Consider the following 18297-nt stretch of genomic DNA (forward strand, 5'->3'; position numbering starts at 1 on the left):
TGGATGCAGCATTTGTATGTGTTTTCTCTCTATTTGTGTCTATCTGTGTTTATATCCTGTTTTTTACCCTGTGAGACCAAAGGCAATTTTCATGCTTGCATGATAATAAATTATAAACTAATCTAATTTAATGTAATCTAATCTAATAGGAAATGCAAGTTTTTTACTCAGTAATTGTTCATGAAAAGTGTGCTGCATAGTTTCAATATGAGCAGCATAGTTGCAATAACTATTTTGGCCAGCATCCTACACAGTGCACCTTTAATTTTCTAAATGGCTTTTGCGATATCATAATGACTTTGATGAGTTTGATAAAGATGGTAAAAATGTATACAGTATATACATATATAGGCCTACTGATCTTCCTTTCATTTTTTCAGCCCAGGAAATGATCTCCTTTTTGTTTCTTTTACAGAGAGCTTTGAAAGTGACTGCGCTGCTCAAGCAGGAGCTTGGTTGTTCTTTCACATTAGGTGACGACAGTAAGGGAAATCGCACCTACCTTAGTCATGGTGATCACAAGAAGCCAACATACGAAATTAATGTGTCCTTCGAAGCCTTTCACCCTGGCGTGTTTGAACAGTGGCTAGTGTTTGACTTTGACACACGTCCAGTTCTCCTACGCAAACTCCAGGTCAAAGTTGGAGTGGCCCCATCCCTCAGACCCCTACCGGAGATCTGTGACAAGCACCCAGCCTCAACAGGGTTCTTGCCTCCAGATCTGGTGGAACCAAGACTTTGGAACCGAGGTGATATAGTCATCGTCCCATATTGCACCAAAGCAGAAGCAAAACCTCTGAGTGAGTTTAGGCGCCCTGAAATAAACTGTCAGTATGATCAGCTGTTTGATGACCTGGATCCCATTACCTGTGTGAACTACAGGGACCGAATGCACAACTTCGTTTACCAAGAGGAACTTGCTGAAGAAAACATTGTTTGCAGGTAGTCTAGAGCCTAGGTTAATTTAACTCATTGATGCCGGATGCTGCATAGCACAACATTCGCCCTAGCGCCTGAAGCTGCATGACACAACATTCAGGCTCATCAGATTTGAGATTTTTGTTTTAAAGGGACACTGTGCAGGAAATGGTCAAAAAGGGTACTGCAACTATGCTGCTTATTGAAATTGGGCTGCCTATTGCCAAATTTGATCTTTACATGAAAGTTTACTAAGTATTAAACAAATATTTTCTAGTATGGTCCAAGTACAGTCATTTTTGCAGCTAAAAAAGGCTATTTTTGGAAATTAAAAATGGCGGACCATGGAGATGATCCCCCTTTTCATGTGTGAAAAGTGCAATTTTTCCAGTCATAATGAATACTTAGAATTTGATGCTGGTGGTACGTATTCATGAAAAAGGTAACATTAGTGAATGGGCAGCATGAATTCTGGAAATAAACAACTAAAAATCTCACACAGTGTCCCTTTAAGAAAATATTTAAAATGTTAGAGTTGAATTCTCAGGTTCTAATGCAAGATTAATGTCTTAGCCTTTAAATACAATTGATTTCATGTTTTTACATGCTTTGGCGGTTGAGATATTTCAGTTTTTATAGGCTGACTGCACCTTTTCCCGATATGGCTTGAGCATTTAGCAGGTGTTTTTTGCAGGTGTATCAGACATCAAGGGGTTAAATAATCATTTCAATGCTTTTAACCAAAATGCTTCCTCAAGTGTTAGCTTTCTCAGTCTGTGTAATTGTATTTATACAGGCTTAATGTTCGCGGAGCTGTAAAATTCTCCAAGGCTTTGTGTGAAAAGACGTTTGGCCTAAAAATAGCACCAGAGGGGGAACTGTTTGGTGCCCTGCAGACCTCTCATATACTGACTCCAGACACTCCAGAGGGTGTGATGCTGAGGAGACGGGTGAAGTCTGTGCTTGTTGGGGAGATGACCACCGACGACCAGAGGCAAGCAGTGTACGAAGCTCGCATCCTTCCAGACACAGCCAGTGAGAAAAGCATACACCTGCAGCTTTCGAGCAAGTGCTGCGCCGACCTTGGCCTTGAAAATGATCAGACGCGTGAGATGGAGGTGCAGTTCCAGCTGAATCGTCTCTGGTTCTGTGAGATGCACAAGGCCATCAATCTTCTCCCAGACTTCTGTCACGTACTGCCAGATTTTAGAACCAAGCGTGTTCCTGTGTATACAAACAAACGCACCACTGAAAAGCACCAGCAGTACCTGAACGACCTTAATGAGAAGCAACAAGCAGCAATGGCCATCATCCTTGGACACACTGAGGGCAATACCAGTGTGGCGCCTCTCTTGATATATGGGCCCTTTGGAACCGGAAAAACACATACTCTTGTCGTAGCAGTGGTCGAGCTGATGAAAGAAGACCGCAATAGAGTCTTGATCTTCACACACACAAACAGGTACAGTGAAGTCTAGCTAACTGTTTAGCTACTACAGTGCTATCCAAGTGTACACCATACTTTCCGTCCATAGAACTCTTCGCTGGTCATTGTAAACACTTCGCATTCACATTACAGAGACAATTAAGACAAAAATATTACAACATTACTGGGTAGGAAGTAAGATATTGCAACTTGATCATTGTTATTCTGTTAACAACAAGACCTTCAAGGGTTAAATAATAATAAATCATCAGAAATATGCCATTGCACATTTAATGTCTTCATTTATTTGCTTTGCCCCCTCTCCAGCTGTGCTGATCTGTATGTGAAGCATTTCCACAAATACAAATCCTCCAGTGACCTTAACGTCGAGCCCCTCAGAATAAAAGCAAAGGAAGCATCTCCGAGGAGCACCGATCCCATAACAGACGACAGCGAGTCCTTCAAACTCCCCAGCAGAGACGACAGCCAGTCCTTCGAACTCCCCAGTAGAGACGACAGCCAGTCCTTTGAACTCCCCAGTAGAGACGACTGCCAGTCCTTCAAACTCCCCAGTAGAGACGACTGCCAGTCCTTTGAACTCCCTAGCAGAGACGACTGCCAGTCCTTCAAACTCCCCAGTAGAGACGACTGCCAGTCCTTTGAACTCCCTAGCAGAGACGACAGCCAGTCCTTCGAACTCCCCAGCAGAGAAACAATGGATAAGACAAGAATCCTCATCATGACCACAGGTGTGGCTTGCCTACTCAAGGACCTGAACCTCCCCATAGACTACTTCAGCCACATCTTGATAGATGAAGCATCCCACATGCTGGAGTGCGAGACGCTGATGGCAGTTGGATTGGCAGGTCCCGCCACGCAAGTAGTTTTGGCTGGAGATCACATGCAGATGGGGAGCAAGCTGTTCTCTGTGGATGACGAAAAGCGTTCAGACCACACCCTGCTGAACCGCCTATTTCATGCTTACCAGTTGGAAAAGAATGCCATGGCTACGCAAAACAAGATCATTTTTAACGAGAATTACCGCTCCACCAAAGAGATCGTGGACTTTGTGTCTTCTTGCTTCTACGTCAAAGGTGAAACGGTCATCAAGGCCAAAGGAAATGTTGCTGCTCATCCTAAACAGTACCCCCTGATGTTCAGTCATGTTCGTGGCGAGTGCCATCTAGACACAAAAACCATGTCTTGGTACAACCCTGAACAGGTTGCCAATGTGGTTGACATTGTTCTTGAGCTTCTATGCAACTTAGTGGGGTAGTATTAGGCTCAGTCATTTCAAATTGGTGTTAAAGTTTGGTTTTCACTTCCAAGTTGAAGTTTATGGTCTATAGAACAATTTGAGTTCGAGTGTCAAACACACAGATAACAAAATGGCCTGCGGGGGGCGCTCTAAAATATATAAACTGCTATAACTTTTGATTATTTAAACCAAATTTAACATATGAGGTATGTATGGATTCAGCATGAAGAGGAGAAACCGGTGAGCTACGTATGTGGTTACCAGATTCAAGACACACTATGTAATAAACACACTTTTAACCAATGGACAGCAAAATCCGGGCTTTTTTCAGATAAAGGGTGGAAATGCCCTCAAAGTTGCAATGAAACATCATTTATTGTTACAAGCTATTGTAAATGAAGCCTGGGTTATAACTTAACTTGATTTGTTCAGAATATCCCTGAAGCACACAGATACTTAGGATACCTACACAAATATGGCTGCATAAAGCCTATGCCATACTTAGCACCCAACTTGCAACTTTGAGTTTATGAATTTAGGATCATGAGTACCAGCTTTTTTCAATCAAGCCATCATTTTATTCACAAAAAACTTTATATCTAAGAGAAAGTAAATCAATAATAATAATAATAATAATAATAATAATAATAATAATAACAATAATAATAATAATAATAATAAGGATAATAAGGATAATGATCTGGCAGGTCTATTTGTACAAGTACTAGTACAGCTGCACTTCACCTCTAGTCCAAATCTGGGAACTGTCCATTTGTTACAAGATTGGCAGGCATTTCTGGCAAATGCGGATAATAAGGCAGAACATTTTTTATTCCTGTCAACTGTGCTGGTAACAAATGGACAGTTCCCAGATGACAGAGATGTCTTCATAACAGCAGATGATTGTGTCTTCCATGTATGAAATAGTCCTATAGTATTATTCAGTATGCTTGCCAAAGGCCTCTGCTTGCCCCCAGCAAGCATACTAATTGTTGTCCGACAGTTTATTATTTAGTATGCCTGCGGGAAAGCATACTAATTGTTTATCGACAGTTTATTATTCTACATTTTCCATTCACCTCCATTCATTAGTATGGTGGCTTTGAATCGTTGCAGCGTTAGAGATAGAGACACGGTTTGAGTGTCAAAACGAACAGCTCGAAAAGGGCTCAAGGTGGTGTATTTTTCGCTAGCCTACCCCCTTTCATTCGTTCACCAGACTCATTTTCCTCAGTTTTCTCTCTGTTTTCCCCCTCATTGAAATGAATGGTAGAATGGTCAAGATGATGATGTCACAAACTGTGGCAGTTAGAGTGAGAGGTGACCTGTCCTGGGGTTTTTAATAGAATAAAATAAACCGCTTCACCTTTCAACTAGGTAAAGGCATTGTCAGAGAGGTCTTGGCTCTGAATACAAACTGTGTCAAGACCATTAGCCAACTCTTAAAAATGTTTGGGAGAGAGCAGTTTTAAAATCCCTATGATGTGACCCCATTCACCTAGAAAAAATGTGTGAACAGCTCCGCACATAGGCCTGAATATGTCCACTTTTTGACTGAACCATTTGGCCTAGAAAAGTGATCTCAGCTTTGACATGAAGAACAGGGTTATGCCATGTGTGTGTCAATGTCATTTGACAACTTGCAAAACTTTTGGAGATAAGGCTGCACATATTACTCAGCTATTGACTGCCAAACTGTCACCTTTAGAATCTTCATTCATCAGACACACACATGCAGCCTTGTAGAACCTGGACAACCGTGGCCTAATATGCTGCTGTGGCCACTCTATACAGTAAGTGGCAGTGGCCTACTGGGTATCAGGTGTTGGTCTGTCAGAGGGTTGCAGGTTCGAATCCCACCCTTACCTCTCCCTACCCACCCATTGCTGAAAGGCACTTGAAGCATCTCCATACATGCACGCGCCAGCACACACACACACACACACACACACACACATACACACACACACACACACACACACACACACACACACACACACACACACACACACACACACACACACACACACACAGAGTTCTATCTCTTTCCCTCATGTTTCTGTGTGTGTATACGACAGCTCTGTATGTGTGTGTGTGTGCAGAAGCCGTAAGCAATAGCATTGTCTCTCCGGAAATGCAGTCTTAATAATAATAATAATAATAATAATAATCATAAGAATAATAATAATATTATTATTAAGCGGGCTTGCGGAGCAAGGACCATGCAGAGCATGGCCCTTGCAGAGCAAGGCCCGTTTATAGTAATCTCTAAGTCCTGTTTCTTCCTTCCTTATTATTGGTCTTGTGCAGGGCAGCAGTAAAATAGAAAATGGATCTCCTCCTAGGCCTTTCGAGATAGAGACACCGTTCAAACACTAAAACGACCGGCTCGGCTTGGAGATCGCGTACAGTTATAGGCTTCTCCGTGTCTCTTGTCGTTTTCCCGTTTTTGGCGATTTTGTGAAAGCCTGGGTCCCCATTGAAAATAGTGGTGGAACCTCCATGAACCAAAATTCCGCCACTCTAGAGATTAGAGTGTAGGAGGCTTTTTCGGTCATAAAACATCAACACTTTCACCTAGAAGTTTAGTTGACGCGTTGTTAGCGAGCTCTATGGGATGTCTCCAAATTGTCAAAGTTTCATCTCCCAACTCCCAATACTTTTTAAATGGCAGGTTTGTAAAAAAAACAGACCTGGCTCTATGGAGAATCCCAGTCTTTGGAAAAGTGCATTTTTCAAGAGATCAGCGCATGTCCCACACGGAGGTCCATTTGTGCCTGAAAAATTTAACCTATAAACTTCATTCAAAGACTGTTAGAGACATCACAAGCATGACTCCGATCTGTGAAAAGGACACGTGCCAACTCCTTTTAGTTTTTTTACAACGATGTTGTAAAGACAAAAAACTCATTCTCATTTTCTCCCCTGTTAAAGGCTCAATACTAACTGTCTTTCAGTCAATCACAACAGGTGCAGCCAGTGAAGGATTCCATTTCAACTGTCACTGTCTCAAGATTCCATTCTTAACGAGCAGGTGCGAGCAAGCATTCTAGAAGTCCATTGTTCAGCTCTGCAATGCAATGTAATATAGTCTTGCTGGACTATGCATGACAATTAGCTGCTTGGCTTAGTGGTAATGCATGCTGCTGCATTAGAGATATGGAGGTTGAGGGTTCGAAACCCACACGAAGCAATGTTGATTTTCTAAATTATATCATATGCAGCGTTCCTTGGCCGACTTAAAATGCCATACATGTATATCATTTAGTATGGATGGCAAATGTGCTGAATTACAGATATTGAGGTTGGGGGTTCGAAACCCAGTCAAAGCCATGTTGTTTTTCAAAATTACATCATATGCAGTGTTCCTTGGCCAACTTAAAGTGCCATGTATGTCATTTAGTATGCATGGCAAATGTGCTGGATTACAGATATGGAGGTTGGGGGTTCGAATCCCAGTCAAAGCCATGTTGATTTTCAAAAGTATATCATATGCAGTGTTCCTTGGCCAACTTAAAATGCCATGTATGTCATTTAGTATGAATGGCAAATGTGCTGAATTAGGGATATGGGGGTTGGAGGTTCGAACCCCAGTCGAAGCCATGTTGATTTTCAAAATGATATCATATGCAGTGTTCCTTAGCCAACTTCAAATATCATGTATTGTATGTCATTTAATATCAATGGCAAAGGGGTTGGATTACAGATATGGAGGTTGTGAGTTCTAATCCCGCTCGAAGCCATGTTGATTTTCAAAATTATATCATATGCAGTGTTCCTTAGCCAACTTAAAATACCATCTATGTCATTTAGTATATCCCCAAAACGCAGAGCTACAACACTTTCAAGATGGCTGAATCCAAGATGGCTGAATTGTTTGGCCCATAACTTCTGACTGGGTGGATGGAGTTTTTCCAAGATTTCTTTTAGCTTTGTTTTCTCAATAGTACTTTGTTTCATCTCTGCCCCAAAAGGCAAGCCCGCTTCCAGCATTTTCTGTGAGAATGCATTTCTAGTTATTGATTTACCTTCTTCCAGATATAATTGTTTTGTAATCTGATGTGTTAATAGAATATGGCTTGATTGAAAAAAGCTGGTACTCATGATCCTAAATTCATAAACTCAAAGTTGCAAGCTGGGTCGTAAATATCACATAGGCTTTATGCAGCCATATTTGCGTATAGGTATCCTAGGTATCTTTGTGCTTCAGGGATATTCTAAACAAATCAAGTTGAATGATATTCCAGGCTTTATTTACAATAGCTTGTAACAATAAATTATGTTTCATTGCAACTTTGAGGGCATTTCCACCCTTTATTTTTAAAAACCCCAGATTTTTGCCGTCCATGGGCTAAAAGTGTGGTTATTACATAGTGTGTCTTTAATCTGGTGACCAAATACTTACCTCACCAATTTCCCCTCTTAATGCTGAATCCATACATACCTCATATGTCAAATTTGGTTAAATTAATCAAAAGTTATAGCAGTTTATACATTTTAGAGCGCCCCCCGCAGGCCATTTTGTTATCTGTGTGTTTGACACTCGAACTCAATTTGTTCTATAGACCCTAAGCTTCAACTTGGAAGTGAAAATCAAACTTTAACACCAATTTGAAATGACTGAGAAAAATTGCACATGCCTACGACTCCACTATATGGCCTGAGGAGTGGAAACAACGTGATCTCTCTCAAGGCATTGAACATTTTGCTTCTGACATCTGCATTCTCTCTCAAGGAACTCAGGTATGTCACACAAATTCAGTAATTTATATCATTAAACCTATTAAGAATTATCTATATTTTGTAAACAAATATTTCTCTCAATAATACATAACAGGTGCGCCGCCTCAGGTCAGCATTGAGAAATGTCAACTTGCACAGTGTCACGGTGGAAAATGCAGAGAATGTTCACGGTATGGCATTTCTTGCAGATTTAATGTTTTTATTGAGTGTAGAAGAATATGTTGTCAAAGAAACTTATCAAAGATCCCTGGTCTCTCATAGGTAAACAATATCGAGTCATCATCCTCGTTACAGTCCTCTCAAAAGACACATTGAAGCCTTTTACGTCTAACTGCCTAGAGTTCTTCAATGATGCCCGTGTCCTGAATATGGCCATGACCAGAGCCCAGTCTCAGGTGATAGTAGTGGGAGACGCTGCTGCTCTCTGCTGCTTCGGGAGATGCTCCACAATATGGAGGCGCTATTTAGAACACTGCATTGAGAAACAAAGTGCCCGACCAGAGTATTTGACCCAGTCTTTCCTGAAATATGAGATTATGGAGATCTCTAGGCCTGTCCGGGCACAGGAAGGGGATATCAGCGATCCAGTTTCGACAATATCATGCATGCCCGACAATGACGTTATTCTTCAAGAGCTCCTTGATGAAAGTAAGCAGAGAATCAACTGTCAGAGAATCAACTGTCAAAGCTGTGTCCACATCCAGGACCATGGCAACTGTTGTGTGTTGCAACCCTCTGTCTCCTTGAAGAGAAAAGAGTGTGTGTACACTGTGAGTTCTCCGGCAGGGAGCTATGAGTGCTCAGAATCTGGCCTGCGCTGGTCGTGTCCTGGTCCAGTCACCCTGCAGTACCATATCAGCAAGGAGGAGATTTTCTGGGCCCAGCTGCAGATACTACAGTACCGACCGGTGGGTCCCCCTCTGAAAATTAAGCTCCTGTCAGGAGAGCTGGAGGAGGTCCACCTTCCTCACTCTCTCTGCTTGGCGGGTACTAACCTGGCTGTGCTGGGAGACGCAGTCAGGGCCCTGCATGGCGACGACAGTGGTGTTTCCCTGGAGACATGTGAGCTGACTCGTTTCCACGGAAAGCTCCGAGCACAGCACTTCTCTATATGGCAGCTGGTGGCGAGTTGGGGTGTCCCAGTGAAGAGCCACTGTGAGGTGCTGATCTATGAGCACTGCCCCCGGCCGTTGATTCTACACACCTTCCTGCTGCCCTCACCCTCCTCAGCCATCCAGGCGGTGCAGGAGAAGTGGGGGGTCAGAAGCATCACCAAGCCCTCCCCTGATCACTCCCTATGGATCGACTCCACCCTCCAGCTAACCTCCCCAGATTCCCTTGAGATTGAGCCCTCAGACCTTACTCTCTCCTACAGGAACCCCCCAACCTACTCTGAGGTGTTCGTAAGGAACCCATTGGAGGAGTTCAAGTTGGAGATCAAGGATACGGATGACCATACTGTTTGGGAAGTGGAGCTGAGGCAGGGAGTCGACTATAACAGGACGCAAGACCGCACTGAGACCCCGGATACCCAAGAGGCACACTCAGGTGTGTGTGTGTGTGTGTGTGTGTGTGTGTGTGTGTGTGTGTGTGTGTGTGTGTGTGTGTGTGTGTGTGTGTGTGTGTGTGACTGACTATGAAATTTGCTTCCATCACTATTTGGATTTGTAAAGCCCTTCTCCAGCACATTCCTGAGATTCTCAATGGGGATATGGTCTAGACTCTGTGATGGCCATTCTGATTGTAGAAAACATGTTAGTCTATTCAACCTATTGACATGGGTGATCAGTTAAGCATTTGGTGTCAGCTCTTGTGTTTGGAACCGCATGTGCTCAAAGAATGAGGGCAACTGACTACCTGATTATAGTGAATAATGGGCATATTCCAAGATCACGGTGCCAGGATTCATTGGGCTCAAATTTTGAAAGAAACTTAATTTTCAGTCATGGGTTGCCCACAACAGACTTCCTATAGAGAATTGTTGACATGTACTACTGAATAAGGCTTTGCATAGTGCTCAAACTGTACCATCAACAATGCAAGATCTTGTTAAAAAGGATTACAACACTGGATGGAAATACATTTTGTGACATTGAAGACACTTATCGAAACAATGCCACAGCAAAAGCGTACCATAACCAAAGACAAAGGTCTTTCAACAACATGTGACCATGTTTTTGGTGGCAACTTTACTTTGGCCGGGCAGTGTATCATAGCATGCTGAAAGGCCTGTAATATGATCAGGTTAACAGTAATATATAAATGATTGTGCTTCATATTAAGACCTTTTAAACTCCTCTTCTCTTCAAAGATGAACCAGCACAGCGCAGCAGGATACCTGTTCAGGTGGGCAGCCGGATGATCGCTGCCTTCCTGGAAGAGACACGCCCAGAGCTCATCCAGAGTGTCACAGAGGTGATGCCCATAGCAGACCAGCTCCTCTCCCAGAGGGTCATTTGCCAGGAGACCTACGCCAACATCCAGGCTGCTACCACCAGTCAAGACAAAATGAGGTCCCTGTTTGAGGGCCTGCGCTCAGCTGGGGCTCAGGGCAAACTGGCCTTCTACAGGATCCTACAGGCACAGCAGCCCCACCTACTGGAGGATCTGTGGACTACAAGATGAATGTGCATCCAGCCTGGAATAATCTGCCCTCATGACAGACATTGGCTACAAATCCAGTCCCCTGCAGATTACATGTCACAACCAAATGTTAGCAATTGTATAAAATCAGATTCACAACCAAATGTTAGGGATTGCATAAAACCAGATGCAAATTTCAAACTCCATTCCTCCCTCCTGTAACACTTTCTCAATGGGCCTTTTTCATGTGACGTCAAATACAATGCAATTGACCATAATCCTAAACATGCAAAATGTAAATACAAATGCAAAAGTGCTAAGTGAAATGAAGTGAAATATAATTCAAAATGTATTTTTAAGTCAAATAAATACTGAACACAGCTCATATAATGTGTTGAAGTCTTCGTTTTGGTTTATTCTCTTCCTGTGGTCTGTGAAAACCTAATAACTATAGATAGAAGTTTCATTACGGCTTGCATCTGGGCTGCTATAGAATCCTTGAAAGTTTGAGGGTATGGAAAGCACACACTTCTCCTTCAGCGAATCACTCCTACCATACAACAAAATATGTCATTTCAACATAATTGCTTGAATAAAAGTCTAAAATCGTGATCAATTTGAGAAAAATTGCACATTTGAACTTTGTATTTAGTGAACTGGAACTATTTGTTTTCTTTTTCACAAAGTAATTGGCAAAGTCAGCAATCCTCTCCAGGCCATTCAGAAGTAAGCAGTCTGTCTGGTAGTGTTGCCACACGTCCTGGTTTTTCCGGGATTGTCCCGGTTTTCTGTGGTCTGTCCAGGAAAATGGAATAACCTACCCGGGACACGCTTTGTCCCTGTTTTTTACGTTCTCACATTATCTCCCATTATGTAAGTCAACTGGTCTCTCCAAAAAGTCCACAAAACTCATGTAAATTATTTAGCTAAGCGTAGCAGACTGACGCAAAGCAAGCCAGGCTGCCATGGGTTCGTATGCAACCTTTGCCTGGCATTCTGAAAGTCAGGTTAGGCTCTGGTCACCTTCGCTTTCGCTGACTTCGACCAGAGAACGCTGCTTCAGTGTTCCATGAAGAGTGCCACTAGAAGGCGGGGCACACATGAAAGTTTATGGGGGAGCAAAAGCTCTGCTTATTTTTTTGATTGACCGGAGGGACTATCTTTGAGTTTATTAACATTGCTCACAAATTACCAGCCTGGTGGGAATGTGTAGTTTACCGGCTTACTGTACCTACGTCAACATGTCCCTTCAGATAATAGATTTTTCCATAGATTGGGTCATGGCGGGTGCTTTTTCCAAAATAGTTGTCTATGTCTAAATGCGAGCGCGCAAAAATGTTTTGGGCATTATGTGCATGTCTGCAGCAGCTCTCAACTACCGTGCGCGCGCGGACGCCCACCAATGTGTCCCGTTTTTCTACAACTCAGATGTGGCAACCCTACCGTCTGGCTGTCCACAGCAGTTTCCTTGTGATTATTACCTCCACCAAGGAGTTAATATTTTCGGAATTTTGTGTTGTTTCTGTCTGTCAGTAGGATACATTAAGAAGTTATGGACAGATTTTGATGAAATGTTGTGGAGTTATTGGAGACAAGCCAAAAACAAGACAGAAAGACTTGGGGAAAAATGTGCCCTTGTCGGAGGTCTGCTCTCTCTGAGTGCATTTCTATTTCTTCAGTGGGAAAGATGCACGTCATTGGGACTGCAAGTGTAGGCCTTTTAGTAAAGAGCTTCATTTAGTGGAGAGAGAGAGAGAGATATTGTACGGTATATTAAACTATGCTCTCATGAAACTTGGGGCAGCACTATCTGAGACTTAGAGTGCATAATATATAATATATACATAATAATAATATAAGGCTGGGATGACTAAAGCACCTTCATAGCACCTTCACATGAAAACAATGGTATATTCACATAACTTAATTGATAATTAAACAAGACCGAAAAGGTTGGGAGACACTGGCAAAGGCTATGAATGAAATCAAAATGACTATAACTTGATTATAATGGCTGTACACTGTACTGCAAAAGTGAATGTTCTTATGAGTAGCGTTGACACTGCACATGTGCAGTGCTTCACTGCTGGGCATCATGAATGAAATGCCATTCAGGTAGATGATGCCTCTTGGCCGTGGGACAGAAGGGATTTGCTGACACTCGCCAAGTGTCACTACTCACTTTTCATTTTCATGGATAATTTTGCAATCACTCTGGCTCAGTGGTGTAGTGTACTTTTTTGAAGTGGGTATACTGTATATTTGAGAATTTTTTGAAGTTGGTATACTGTATATATTTGCCCTGTTCTAAATAATGGATCAATCAATTTTAAGTGGGTATACTGAAATCCCAGAAATTTAGAAGTGGGTATACTCTGTATACCTCTGTTCTACGTAGACTACACCACTGCTCTGGCTCCTCTTAAGTAGCCTATTTGATCAAAGTTACGGAAAAGAGGTGTTTCCATAGATTGGGTCATGGGTGGTTGTTCCAAAATAGTTGTCTACTCTACTGTCTATGTCTAAATGCGAGCGCGCAAAAATGTTTTGGGCATCGCATGTGCATGTCTGCAGCAGCTCTCAACCACCGTGCGCGTGCGGCCGCGGACGCCGACCGATGTGTCCCGGTTTTCTACAACTCAGATGTGGCAACCCTACCGTCTGGCTGTCCACAGCAGTTTCCTTGTGATTATTACCTCCACCAAGGAGTTAATATTTTCGGAATTTTGTGTTGTTTCTGTCTGTCAGTAGGATACATTAAGAAGTTATGGACAGATTTTGATGAAATGTTGTGGAGTTATTGGAGACAAGCCAAAAACAAGACAGAAAGACTTGAAAAACATGGTCAAACGTTCTGTCAAATATGCATCCTTGTCGGAGGTTTGCTCTCTCTGAGTGCCTTTCTAGTTCTTCAGTGGGAAAGATGCACGTCATTGGGACTGCAAGTGTAGGCCTTTTAGTAAAGAGCTTCATGTAGTGGAGATATATTGTACAGTACATTAAACTATGTTCATATAAAACTTGGGGCAGCACTATCTGAGACTAGCAGTCGTAAGGCTGGGATGACTAAAACACCTTCATAGCACCTTCACATGAAAACAATGATATATTCACATCACTTAATTAATAATTAAACAAGACCGAAAAGGTTGGGAGACACTGGCAAAGGCTATGAATGAAATCAAAATGACTATAACTTGATTATACTGGCTGTACACTGTACTGCAAAAGTGAATGTTCTCATGGGTAGCGTTGACACTTCAAGAAGGTGGAGAATGCGCGCACATCAGTGGCACAGGTGCTGGACAAAATAGAGTAACTGAAATAAATGATAGAAGTCCGCAACACTGTTAATGCTCCCAGTGATTTATTTGCACAACGTTTTGGACCATCATCTTTTTTCAAGTGCAACTTGTGGTTGCACTTGAAAAAGGACGAAGGTCCGAAACGTCGTGCAAATAAATCACTGGGAGCATTAACAGTGTTGCGGACTTCTATCATTTATATTAGCGTTGACACTGCACATGTGCAGTGCTTCACTGCTGGGCATCATGAATGAAATGCCATTCAGGTAGATGATGACTCTTGGCCGTGGGACAGAAGGGATTTGCTGACACTCGCCAAGTGTCACTACTCACTTTTCATTTTCATGGATAATTTCGCAATCACTGTGGCTCCTCCTAAGTAGCCTATTTGACCAAAGTTCATGTCAATATGAACTTTATTGTCAAAGTCTATGTAACAAGTGACCGAACAGGATTTGACAGGACTGAAATTGTGTTTGACTAGACTCCAATGTACAGTGTCCAATGATGGATTTAAAGGAGTGACGATACAGTGTCCCCTAAAAGGTATGAGGTCACTGGGGCCAGGGGGCCAGAATCATGCACCTGTAATGTCCATTACAATATCTCATCTCCCATCCTCTCCTTGCACCTGGAATGTCCATTACAATATCTAATCTCCCATCCTCTCCTTGCACCTGTAATGTCCATTACAATATCTCATCTCCCATCCTCTCCTTGCACCTGGAATGTCCATTACAATATCTAATCTCCCATCCTCTCCTTGCACCTGTAAAGTCCATTTCAATATCTAATCTCCCATCCTCTCCTTGCACCTGTAATGTCCATTTCAATATCTAATCTCCCATCCTCTCCTTGCACCTGTAAAGTCCATTTCAATATCTAATCTCCCATCCTCTCCTTGCACCTGTAAAGTCCATTACAATATCTTATCTCCCATCCTCTCCTTGTGCTTGTGTCCTCGAGATGACAGTTTAAGATGTCATTGATGATTCAGGTTTAAATCAATATTTCGAATTAAGTGGTGCAATTCAAATATAATTTTCTCCTTTTAAATCAGGATATTGAATGGGGAAATGTCCCCAAACATGTTTGCACCTAGGCAGTGACAGTGGGGAAACTTCATTGTTTTTCGCCACGGAGGCCACAAGCCATGAGCCTTGAGCTTGAGCCATGGAGCAACAATCATATTGCTGCCATCTGCTGGTGCTCATACGCTACTGCAAGACTAGACTTGTTGATCATGCAGTTGTCTGACACACTTCTTCCTGTTCTTTATTATTTACGTACTTACTATGTATTATGTTGCTATTATCCTTAAAGGGGCACAAGGTAGGATGACATTGTTTGCGCGGTGTCTGTGGCATGCCTGTCTCAAAATCTAGACCATAATGGAGAAATGCTGTTCAAATAAACAACTGTGCGACTGTTTTTCATCACAGAATGCCAGCGGTTGATATGAATCTGAATGCAGTATGTAAAGCGATGTTTTCATATGAAAAGTGTTTCCCACTACACTCCTTTGGTTCTGCCAAAAGTTGCGTGTGGGGTTTTCAGACAAAGGGGTCACTTGTCCCGGGCCTAGGGAGAGAGTGGGCCCAGAACTGGATCCTCATTACATTTTATGTATTGGGTATGGGGCCCCTTCATGTGTCTTTGTCCAGGGCCCAGCCAAAGCTATTGGTGGCATTGCCTATTGTTATTTGTTGTCTATCTGTAACAGATGTGATTTCCATGACGTCTGTATACCTATTGTTATTTTGTGTCTATCTGTAACAGATGTAATTTCCATGATGTCGGTAATACCTATTGTTATTTGGTGTCTATTTGTTACAGATGTAATTTCCATAATGTCTGTAATACCAATCGTTATTTGGTGTCTATCTGTAACAGATGTAATTTCCATGATGTCTGTAATACCTATTGTTATTTGGTGTTTATCTGTAACAGATGTAATTTCCATGATGTCTGTAATACCTATTGTTATTTGGTGTCTATCTGTAACAGATGTAATTTCCATGATGTCTGTATACCTATTGTTATTTTGTGTCTATCTGTAACAGATGAAATTTCCATGACGTCTGTAATACCTATTGTTATTTGGTGTCTATCTGTAACATATGTGATTTCCATGACTGTAATACCTATTGTTATTTGGTGTCTATCTGTAACAGATGTGATTTCCATAATGTCTGTAATACCTATTGTTATTTGGTGTCTATCTGTAATAAATGTGATTTCCATGATGTCTGTAATACCTATTATTATTTGGTGTCTATCTCTAACAGATGTGATTTCCATAATGTCTGTAATACCTGTAATTGTTATTTGTTGTCTATCTCTAACAGTGCGGGTCAACATGGCAGCAGGTCACCTGAGCAGCTCTGCTGCCCCTGGTAACAATGGACGGTACATCATGTACCATGGCACCTCCAGAGAGGCTGCTGAAAACATTAAGAAATCCGGATTCAGGCAGTGTAGTCTACGTAGAACATGTGTATACGGAGTATACCCACTTCTAAATTTCAGGGATTTCAGTATACCCACTTAAAATTGATTGATCCATTGTTTTGAATAGCACAAATATATACAGTATACCTACCTCAAAAAATAGTCAAATATACACTATACCCACCATAAAAAAGTAGACTACACCACTGATTCAGGCAGTCCAGCGGTGGCATGCTGGGCAGGGGAGTCTACCTCAACTGGGATCTGGTTAAGGCCTGGAAGTACCCTTTGAAGCTGGACAAGTCTCAACAACGAGTGGTCATCAAAGTGGAAGTAAGAGTTGGCAAGGTGAAGAAGATTGACTACCAGGGCCACCCATTGCGAACAGCATGGCATGACCACGGCTACAACACGGCCTGGGTTCCCCCTAACTGTGGCATGTTGCCCAGTGGACTGGAGGAGGATTGCGTGTGGAATCCCGGCAGGATAACTGTGTTAGATGTGGTTGACACAGCACCAGACCCAACACCAGGTGTTATAGACTCTTTTTGTACAAGTACATACTTTTTTCATTATATTTTGATATTTTTTATTTTCTGGGCTTTTGGCCTTTTTTCAAGATAGGACAGGGAAGACTATGACAGGATGTGAGTTGAGAGAGAGAGAGAAGTGGAAATGTTGGCAAAGGACCCGGGTTGGAATCCAACCCCGGGCAGCCCAGTAGCAGACGAGAACTGCAGTTGCATAAAAACAAACGATAATACTTTAAAGTGGCCTTTTTGATTATGGAGTCACACACATTAGAAAAATAAATAAATAAAGGAGAGTTAGACTTAAAAAGAATGTGTTTGTATGTGTTGGCGTTCCTTATTGCCAGGATGCATATGAAGTGCTCTTTTCCAAAATAAGATATATCCATTATATAGAATGTTGGAAAATTGACATTTTTGTATTGGGCATTCCATTGAATTGCATTACAAAATGCATTTTATAGAGGTTTAAAAAGCATGTTCTCAAAACATTTGAATGGCAAGAATTCACACATAGATGATAAGACTACTTATCAGTCAATTCCAATATTAAAATGCAAAAAGTCAAAAATGGTGGATATAGCGTTTTGGAAAAGAGCTCTTCATTTGCTTTCAGTAAAGTAGTGCTGCCACCTTCGAGTGCTTGGAAGTGTATATTTGAAACTGAAGTGAAAGTGAAAGCCCACCTGGGAAACTCCAACTCCCATTGTTATTGTGACACAGCTCTCCACAGCACGCAACAAAACTGCCTTTATGCCTCACCCATGCAAGGGGGTAGCCCACAATGACGCCCCAAGGAAATAGTGCGGCCGGACGGTATACCGTATGCTCTGGGTACCTCAGTCATGGATGACAGCACTGGTTAATTACTCCCCCCCACCAACCTGGCGGGTCGGGAGTCAAACCAGCAACCAAGTCTGACACCCTAACCACTTACCCACCACCACAAACTGGGAACACTGATGATGGGCTAGACCCGAAACGTTTGTCCCTTGTCTGTCGGTTTTATTTACTTTTTTCAGCTTTGTTTAACACAGTTTTTGATTTAGCATTCAGCTCTTGTGTGTGACTCCTTTCTTCCTT

General features: G+C 42.1%; 1 protein-coding gene across 1 annotated transcript in view; it reads left to right on the forward strand.

Moving 5' to 3' along the window:
- Window positions 1-11253, forward strand: part of LOC134453943 (3'-5' exoribonuclease HELZ2-like) — a 31689-nt gene extending 20436 nt beyond the window's left edge. Inside the window, exons 3-10 of the mRNA XM_063204690.1 lie at window positions 416-942; window positions 1715-2380; window positions 2672-2817; window positions 3022-3611; window positions 8271-8345; window positions 8440-8515; window positions 8607-9893; window positions 10657-11253. Coding sequence (XP_063060760.1) covers window positions 416-942; window positions 1715-2380; window positions 2672-2817; window positions 3022-3611; window positions 8271-8345; window positions 8440-8515; window positions 8607-9893; window positions 10657-10970 — 3681 coding nt within the window. The 3' untranslated portion in view covers window positions 10971-11253. The remainder of the gene's footprint in view (window positions 1-415; window positions 943-1714; window positions 2381-2671; window positions 2818-3021; window positions 3612-8270; window positions 8346-8439; window positions 8516-8606; window positions 9894-10656) is intronic.
- The last annotated feature ends 7044 nt before the right edge of the window (window positions 11254-18297 follow it).

This window comes from Engraulis encrasicolus, chromosome 8 (genome assembly GCF_034702125.1).
Source record: "Engraulis encrasicolus isolate BLACKSEA-1 chromosome 8, IST_EnEncr_1.0, whole genome shotgun sequence".
NCBI classification, from domain to species: Eukaryota; Metazoa; Chordata; class Actinopteri; order Clupeiformes; family Engraulidae; genus Engraulis; species Engraulis encrasicolus.